The sequence below is a fragment of the Megalops cyprinoides genome, chromosome 4 (genome assembly GCF_013368585.1).
Source record: "Megalops cyprinoides isolate fMegCyp1 chromosome 4, fMegCyp1.pri, whole genome shotgun sequence".
In the NCBI taxonomy this organism is placed as follows: domain Eukaryota; kingdom Metazoa; phylum Chordata; class Actinopteri; order Elopiformes; family Megalopidae; genus Megalops; species Megalops cyprinoides.
Genome location: NC_050586.1, coordinates 9,845,197 through 9,854,747, shown reverse-complemented (window position 1 = coordinate 9,854,747; position 9,551 = coordinate 9,845,197). Strand labels below are relative to the sequence as shown.

The following is a 9,551-nucleotide window of genomic DNA, read 5'->3' as shown; positions in this document are numbered from 1 at the left end:
AAAGCAACAGTTGTCGATGCAACGCGACATTTTCTGGAAGATCAAGTCTTCAAGTCTTCTCTAGTTCAACCAACCGACTGATTAGGAGTGCACAGGGGGGTGGGGGGTGTCGGCCTAGGAAAAAAGTAGGCCACAGTGACCCAGATTTGGATTCCCTGAGGAAACTGCACTAATGCTCCGTGTGAAAAGTAGATGAGTGGTGGATTGGGGGGGGGGGGGGGGGGGTCAAATTAAACACGACGTGCCACCCTCCTTGCTCTGACACCTCCCTCTCCTTCCCATGGTGCAACACAGGCCTCTCGTGAACATCATAAATTCACAGAGACGGTTCTCCCACAAAGCCTTCCTACATCACGATGCTGGCACTCAAGCTCACGCTGATCGCACTGCACTCTTTGTCAAAAGAACAAAACACTGCAAACCTGTCTGTGGATGGCTGACTATCCTCACATTCTGATTCTTTTTCATTTTTTCTCCTTGTTACCTGTGGTTATTTCTCAACTGTTTTGTAGAGAACAGCTCTGCTGATGCTATGGTACCAGTTTCTTTATGGAAATCTGAACTTTCACCTAAATAGACAAGAAAAAAAGACTTATCTATTACTGTATTCACAGTGATTGTTCTGATACAGTGTGAGTAGACTATACTGTAGGGCTTCTTAGGTGCAGCATTCAACTTGCAAATCAGGATATGGGACTAATGAACCTGTAGAAATAAATAAGGCACCCTGGAAATAAGACAAAACTAGAACAATTTAAAGTGCATGTGTTATGTCTTCATTTTGCCAAACTAGTGCCCATAATTGCCCGGTCCATCACTACACCTATTGGTGCTCAAAGTCAATTGGCATTTGCATGGACATGAAACATTAAGAACACACATAATGTTATTTTCAAGTCTTGCACATAATGTCATGCAATTAGTGGCCTATTTCATTATTGCCAATCATGATCATTTCACGCAAGTCCTTGTTAAATAATGCCTAGTACACACTTTACGATTTAGCTTTTACTTGGCCTCCCAAGTTTGCTGTGGTTTCCCACGATTCTTGGTGAAACTTGGCATGCGGAAGCTGACTTTGTACCTCTGGTTAACACCTTTTAAGACTGCGAAGTGTGCCAGGGCCTGAGGAAGGATAACTGTTCTTTAAAGCGCCTTACAAACTGCTAGCAGTCTTGATATTCTCACCCATTCCTGTTGAGCAGGTTTTCACAAGCAGTGAGGGACTGCTAGCAGCCAGCCATAACACAGAGCAGAGTTTAAAAGACAAAATGCAAAAGAGAGAGCGTTGTGCCAAAAGTGCACGCAGAACATGAATTTATTAATCTGCGGCAAGATCATGAAGGCATATTTAATCCACCTGCAAACAGCTACCGCTACAAACAACGGAAGCTTGTAAGTGGAAAGAAATAGCCAGGTAGCTTGACAAAAAGAGCCCAGTGTTGCTCTGTGTGTCCTAAGGGCTTTTTAATCTAATAGGCTGGCATCAGTAACTAGTGGGTAGCACCATCCAGCTCAGAAACGGTTGCTGAATTCTGAGGTGGCGACACGATTCCCCAATTTAAACATTTTCATGGCGTGTCAGCGCCTGCTTCCTCAATTTTGCAATTCCCCAGATGTAATGTATGTCAGGTTAACTTACAACAGACTTCCTAGAGATTTTCACAAATCGTGATATGTGTACTAGGCTTCAGTGAATCAGTGCTGATTTGATGAGGAGACATCTTACAGAAATTAATGGTCTTTGTTTTCCTTTGTTTCAAACTATGATAGATTATAGGAAAGTCAATTTATACAATTAAAAGAACATATCAAGAATGTTCCATCAGTTGGAAATTATTCTGTGTCAAGACAGAGACCCTTGTTCTACCTAACCTCTCTTCATAAAATTTGGCAGGAAATTACATTTCCACAACTACTGCATGTGTCTCATTATGGACCAAAGTGATTCCTACAATGCAGTCAATTAAATGATTTCACAGTCTGTCATAACTCAGATAATTCACACAAGCTTTTAGCATTTTCGTATGACTTCACAGCATTTCAAACAGTGACTTCCTTCTTCCTCTCCCACGAAATCCGTACTTCAAAACTAGGCAGGGTCCACCGAGGATACAGTCAGCCCGACATGCAACAGAAAGGAAACGAAAGTGCTCGAGTTCAAATTCCCCTCGCAGAGCCCCCCCTCCACAGCGAGCAACAGGCCGATCAGTCCTCGCTGGAGTTGTCGGAGTTGTCAAAGTCCACCGTCTCCCAGGAGGCCTTGGCATGCTGCTCCCAGCTGCGGGCCTGCCGGATGACGGAGCGGGGCATGAGCAGGACGCAGGCGGCCAGGCCCGAGATGCGGTCCTCGAAGGCCGTGCCGCTCTCCCAGCGGTCCGCCTCCATGTCGTATATGTGCACGTACTTGGTGCGGCTGCCCTTGTCGTGGGAGCGGCCGCCCAGGATGTAGATGCGGTTGTCGAGCACCGCCATGCCCGGCTCGCCGTGGCCCGCCGGCAGCGGGCTCAGCGTGGTCCACTGGTTTGTGGCGGGGCTGTAGCACACCACCTGCAGGGGGCACGCGATCACAGGTCACGTGTTAACGCGCCGTGCTACCGAAATCACGTTTATGTATGAATTTCAGCCACGCCCCGGCTGCCGTACCTTGAGGACGTCACGGCGGTAGCCGCGCTCGTCGTTGCTGCCCCCGATGACGTAGGCCCGCCCGTTCAGCGCTGCCATGCCGTGCCACGCCCTTTCCACAGGGCTGTCTGCGCAGGGGGCCCACTGGTTGGCCAGGGGATCATAGGAGTAGGTCTCCTTCAGGTACGAGAGGCCCCGTCGCCCACAGGTGATATAAATCTTCCCATCCACTACTGCCCCAGCGTGGGCATACACCTAGAGAGAAAACACCATGCATAGGTCTGGAGTTGCCAACAGGTTAACATCTTTCTTTCAAATAAGTCTATTGTTAGTATTGATTTTTTCAAGAACATTGTGTTGCTTAAAAGTTTTCTCCAAATTCATACAAAAAGCTTCAAAACCCTGTGTTAAAACACTTTTTTTTGAAGAGACCGAATTCTGCAGTTCTAACTCCCTCTAGTGGATAACTTGAGCAACTGTTGAATTTTGTCATTTTTTTATACATTGTATCCTACTTTAAGTGTCATTATTGTTTATAGAAAGAGGGTCACACGCTCATAATAATAGACTGTGCACAACCAGAGGGGGAGACTCATAACAATTATTAAACCATCACATCAAAATCTGTCAGACCATTCCGAGCTTACCCTTCTAGAAAAACACTGTGAAATTTATACAAGAAAAAGGTGACGGTTGGTTAACTGGATGGATAACAGGAGAACTCATAAATGCACCCCGGGCCCCCAGCAGGTGACAAATCGACTGTGCCAATTATCGTTAGACGCAGCGCTCGTTACCTCCCGCCTGAGCGGCGCCACATACTCCCAGGTGTTGGTGTGGGGGTCGTAGCACTCCACGCAGTCCAGCTCGTTGCTGTAGTCGCGGCCGCCGATGGCGTAGATCCGCCCGCCCAGCACACACACGCAGTGGTCCGCGTGCTGCTGCTGCAGGGGCTTGATGGTGCACCAGCTGTTGTGACGAGGGTCGTACCTGTGTGGCGGGGCAGGACAACGTTGTGGGAATGGCCTAAATCAAATCAGTCGTCTCATTAGCAGATGATGACGCCACAAACAATGCCGAACTCCTTCCTGCGCACTCGGGGACGGTCACAAGACGCTATTCGCAAAACGCCTCCTGGCGCAATTCCAGATTTTTTCCAGTGCTGTCAAATAAATGTGCAATTCATTGTCTGCAGAATTCTTTGCAATAATAATACTTATGATGACTATAGCTGCAAGCAGCAATGACTAGGGGCCAAGAAAGAAGAAAGAACCCAAAGAGCAAAAAATATGTTTTCACAAAACAGACTTTGTCTTCAATTACTTCTAAAGTTTGATGGGTTCATGACACACTTGAAAACTTTCAGAACAATTCCCTCCATGGGATTTCCAACTGACGACCATGTGATCACAAAGCCAGCGTTTGATCCACTGTGCCACCAAACAGCCTGTGCTGGAACTGCATCCAGAGCTTAACTGTTGAGGAACTGATGTGCAAGCATTTACTGGAAATAAATAGTACGACAACCAAGAGAGCCAGTCCCCAACAAGATAAAAGTACAGATAATAATAACAACTTACACCAATAAGGCTAACAATGCTATTTATGCCAATAGTAAATGTACATGATATTTATGTAATGTAATATTTATGTGATAAAGCCGATATGCTAATAATGCTATGGATTATGTTTATGTTAATAATGCTAGTTATCATGGTAACATGCTACTAATGCCATAAATCACGTTATGTTGCCTATGATGATTATCATATAATTAGATTATCAATAATTAATTAATCAGATGCAGCCTTCCGTGCCTGGCCCTCTGACAGCAATAACTTACAAATGGCAGTAGAAGATCTGTTCACAATAGCTCATTTTCTATTTGAGACGAATACTGACCGGCTGTCATTTTGGTTATGAGAGAGTAAATAAGGGGTACACTGATGCTTTATGAATACAGCCCCCCTGTGACATCATACAGAACGGTTCCTGGCCTCACCTCCAGCAGCGCGTCTCCGCCCGGAAGCCGCTGGTGTTCTTGTCCCCTCCCACCAGGTAGACGAAGTTGTTGAGCACGGCGATGCCCTGGTTGGACATGCGGGGCGCCTGGGCGGCGGTCAGGGTCCTCCACTCGCCCCAGGAGGGGTGGAAGATCTGGAACTCGTCGCTGGCCGTCACCGACCCGGGCGAGTACATGCCCCCGAAGCCCAGGATGCAGCGGAAGCAGGAGCGGGGCTGGGTGAGCGGGCTCTGCAGCACGGCCTGCCACAGCTCCTGCCCGTGGTAGCGCAGCGCCGCCGCCACGCAGTCCCGTAGCGGGCAGCGCTTCAGGCGGTCGTGCAGCCGCTGCAGCACCGGCCGCTCCATCAGGCAGAAGCGCACCGCCTCCAGCATCTTCAGCGGGTCCTACGCAAGGTTAAGGACAGTGGGGCATTATGGGTAACAGGCGTCTAGACAACAGATTAAAAATACCAACACCCCAGCTAAAATTAACATTCTCTAAAAGCCTGCGTTACCACAATGCTGTTATGGTACTACAATATTATACCAAGATACTTTGAACTGGCGGGGACTTAAATGAAATCATTCTTTGTAAATGTGCTTGCTATGCTCGAGCAATGAAAAAGACACAGAAGCGAACCAAATCCAAGAAAACAGGAGCAACCCTGCAAAAAGGGGAAGGAGGGCTCCCCCTGCTGGCCTTACCTGCAGGCACACCTCGTCCGATTCCACCTGCTCTGGGGTGTAATGGTAATGCAATGCTGCCTCATACACCTCGTTCTCAGAGCTGACCTCCAGCTCGTCGCTGGACAGGACGCTGAAGACCTTTTCTGGAGGGAGCTGGCGGTACACGGGAGTCCGGGAGAAAGTCTGGATGTTTTTAAGAATGTAGGAGTGCACCTTGGCTCCTAGCTGTTCCAGCCCGTACATATCCGCCAGCTTGTACACCTCAAGGATGTTGTCATCGTCCAGCCATGAGAAAAGGAAATCACAACAAAAGCCAATAACATCCTGAATCTGCAAGAAATGGAGGACAGAGATGAGCCATTACACAAAGCAAAATGTATGAATTTGACATGTTTCCTCAGTTAATCATGTAAAGTGTCACCCTGTTACTGAGTCCTGTACAGTATGCCATGGTAAAACGGTATAATGAACACCTCAGACCTAAATTAGTGCTTCACCACTTCTGAATTTTTTCTTTCTTACCGCCATTTCAGCCAGGGCTGACAGCCTAGATTCAGATCTTGTTGCTTCCTATTGGTAAGATCCTTCTGTAATATGTGTCCCTATGGAATGCTAACTCATGCCCAGCCAATTCAAAGCTCTCTTTATTTTTTTTTCTTCCTCCTCTGAAGACATCCTGTGCCTTTACTCAATGGCTCAATCTTCCCCTGACTGTGTCTCTTACGGAGAATTAAATCACTTGTTGTTAAGCTGCAAAACATATCAGCTAAAATGTAGGATACACTCAGACACACAACATGTATAGTTCCTATCTTCAAAAGCAGAAATTTAAAAGAGGCACAGCTTGTGTTCCAATTCAGCTGTGACTTTTGGCAGGGTGTAACAGCTGAACATAAGCAGAAAGGGCAAGTTTGAGAAGTGTCATATAGATGTTACATGTAGACTTGGAAAGACAGCTTCACCTCATAAAAAGCCACATTCACGCCTATGTTCAGCTGCCTGTATAATAAGACCGGAAATACAAAAGAAAAACAGAAAAGGGAAGCTAATACACAGTGATCTTATTTCTTGAACATAAAGATACACCCAGCTACATGCTACCTTTTGTGAAAACAGCTCTTCAGCTCATGAGAATACTTGGATTTATTTTAGAGTATCTAATGGCTTCTGTAACTAGACCTTTCATTATCATATCTAATTTGTCTTGAGGACTGAGTAGTTTGGGTTGAAAGAAAAACAGTATATCACAATGGAAGAGGCATTAGTTGTTTTGGTAAACAGGTTTAAAAAAAAAAAAAGGAAAAACAAAGATAAACTTATGCAACAGTTGGCCTGCATACCTGCAGCAGAGTGGCTGCACACAAGATCTCCTGCACGTTGTCCAGGTCCAGCTCCAGCTCTGAAGTGTAGATGAAGTCCAGCAGCTTAGCCATGGCAGTGTAGGTCACACCATGCACTGGGATCTCGGACTCCTGCATTTCTCTAAGCCCTCCAGCAAACATTCCTCTGAGGAGAAAAAAAAAACAACAGAGCAGACAATACAGGAGGAGCTCCCAAGAAAGCGAAATAATCCTCGGCTCAAAGAGGACTGCAGACCGAGGTCACACGTGGATGAGGACATGTTTTTTTTTTTTTTGGTTTTCTGGGGCCGATGTTACCTGAAGTAGTCGCATGAGGCTGCCAGGAGAATGCGGTGGGCCTGGATGGGCCTGCCCTCCACCAAAAGTACCACGTCGAAGAGGATGCCGCCCTGCCTCAGCGCTAGGAGCCCGCCCAACAGACTCTGGGAGTGGTTACTGCTGCGGTACGTCTGGCGACTACTCTGTGCCGTCGAGGGGGCTGCCGCGCCCGCCGGGTTCACCTCCCTGTCCTCTGCCATCACTGGTCACAGGCACCAACTCCTGTCGCTCACATCACACCTGTCCTCACACTGACGCACCTGTATGGGAGGCGTACAGTTCAGTCTCAGCTATGCAAAAAAACAAGTACATGGATTAACTGGTGAAAAACAAGTGAATTTCCATGGCATATGTTCGCTGACATCAGAGGTGCACAGGAGGATTGGCAAAACAGAAACAGAAACTAAATGTGCAATGAGAGATGGAAGATATAAAACGGTATTTTTTTCAATCTGGGGGAATTCTTCCTCTTCACCAAAAAGGGAATATCGTTTTCGTACTGGCTTACTGTAAGGTATTACCTAGAGAAACCTTAAAGCTGCATATATCATAACATCTGACACTTAGTTGTTTAATATACCATGTAAATTGCTTTATACAGAATACTAGACGTCAGGTGTCACCACCAAAAAAAAAAAAAACCAGCACTTAAAATATTGTAAGGTTCAGACCAGATAACACAGCCTAAGTTGATACATTATTGGTTCTAGATGCCACTGTGTAAAACAAAAATAATAAATGATAAAAAAATAAAACATACAGAATATGATTGTTGTTACTCATTAGATAAGTTCGCTGTCGAAAATACACATGTATTAGCAGCTAGTTAAGCATGACATTCGAATGTGAGACCCTGCTCCTCTTAGACTCCCTGTACTTCAGACTGTTAAAAATGACAACTAATTCCTAGGACGCAGCAACACAGATCGCCATGAACTTTAGCTTAGCTAATGCTTAGCTTGCACACTCGCTCTCGTTAGCTGGCTAGCAAGCTATCGTTATAGAAATTCACCCCAAAAGCTGGCTCCCAAACCAAAACATTCCAAGATATTTTGACATGATTTCAACGTACGAACTCATGCAATCTCAGCTGAAACGAGGAGAAATGTGCCGGATTTTCTGAAGTAGCTTCAAGTGTGATAGTCACCGAGCATTTCGCTTTCGGTTGCTGCTTTTTCTCCAGCATTCAGGATGTTTACTTTCTGAGTTCGGCGTCGTGCGTCCTAGTTTCAGGTATACACCCCTAGTCAAACATCACATCCGTCTGCAAAACGGTAACGTTACTTCCGTTCCCACCACTGCATTTGCGCAACGGCAAATCGTCAAATTCTGCTATTAGTTCAGTAATCGTTACCACAATATCTTTGACTCAATATTATTCGTATTGTAGTTACCGAATGGAAATGGACACAACAGTTACAATCGTTAGCTGATCTGAATGTTTCTTTTTTCCCTCATCTTCCTTGCAAAGGAGTAGAGGAATTATCCCATCAGATGACTGTAACCCGCCAGCTGAAGTGATGCGCGTGCGCACCGTCAACTAGCGTTACGGCAAAACGTTAGAAGTCATAAAGGTTTGACCAAATATTAGAAGTCAAATTGATGCATTTTTTTTAAAATGCACGATTTTATTGCATCGGCGTTTCAGGTACACAACGGATTGAAAAAGAAAGAGCTGTTTTGATTCCACAGGTGTGGCGATGCTCGAAGTTATTACAGTATATTACTTTATCTAAACGCATAGCCTCCATTTTCCAGTTTGTTCATACCTACCTTAAAATTTAACGTCGCTTGTTTATTACTGAACCAAGTGAGGGCCGCAAGCGGACACTGTTTAGATAGAGTGCAGATGAGGTGGCCCTACGTGGAAAATGCTGAGACGAATAATAACTGCTGGTAAATGAGAATTAAGCGCAACATTACATACTTTGCATGAGGTAATACCTGAGAGCAGACAAAGTATAGAGGATATCTGATGCAATGCACCCAGTTTAGGTTTTATAGCTATGCATACGTTAGTTATTATTATTATTACCACAAATATTATTAATTCTAATGGTTTTTACTGCTACCACTGAAAACGAGTATTATTTACTCAGTAGACTACCCAGAGCAACTTATAAACTTACTGTTTTACTGTTACACCTATTTTATGATTAAACCATCAATAAAATTATTTATCTTCTATCATTATTTTATACGATCCCATTCAGCTGAATGACAGATATCAAGCTGCTATGCTGCAATTCAGTCGAGGACACCTGGAATTTAGTTGATAGTGAATTCCGTCAGAGATACAGTATCTTAAATTCTTAAAGGCAGTTGCAATTAAATTTGAGGATATCTTTATTCATTTTCAGGTGTCAAAACAGAATGTCTGTGGTAATAAACCAATTAATTTTCTGGCATATATTCAACAATTCCATTGTGGATGTTAGCAAATGAATTAGAAACGTCTATGATCGTCTTTGAGGATATTAGAATACAATGTGTGTGGAAGAAAAACATGAAAGAGTAAACCATCTTTCCACATATGCACTGTAACCATAGCCATAA

The 9,551-nt window shown here is 44.8% G+C and overlaps 1 protein-coding gene across 4 annotated transcripts; it reads right to left on the bottom strand.

The window, feature by feature from the left end:
- Nucleotides 1–212: 212 nt before the first annotated feature.
- On the bottom strand, nt 213–8,831 carry klhl22 (kelch-like family member 22). 4 transcript variants are annotated; one of them, XM_036527750.1, is made up of 8 exons: nt 8,769–8,831; nt 6,975–7,255; nt 6,657–6,822; nt 5,335–5,646; nt 4,628–5,034; nt 3,423–3,615; nt 2,647–2,880; nt 213–2,550 (listed from the first exon to the last, which is right to left on the bottom strand). In XM_036527750.1, the coding sequence occupies exons 2-8, from the start codon at nt 7,193–7,195 to the stop codon at nt 2,209–2,211; spliced, it is 1,875 nt and encodes a 624-aa protein (XP_036383643.1). In that variant the 5' UTR covers nt 7,196–7,255; nt 8,769–8,831; the 3' UTR covers nt 213–2,208. The 4 variants fall into 4 exon arrangements, with proteins under 4 accessions (XP_036383643.1, XP_036383640.1, XP_036383641.1 ...); XM_036527747.1 differs by lacking the exon at nt 8,769–8,831 and adding an exon at nt 8,068–8,222; XM_036527748.1 differs by lacking the exon at nt 8,769–8,831 and adding an exon at nt 8,072–8,222.
- Between the last annotated feature and the right edge of the window lie 720 nt (nt 8,832–9,551).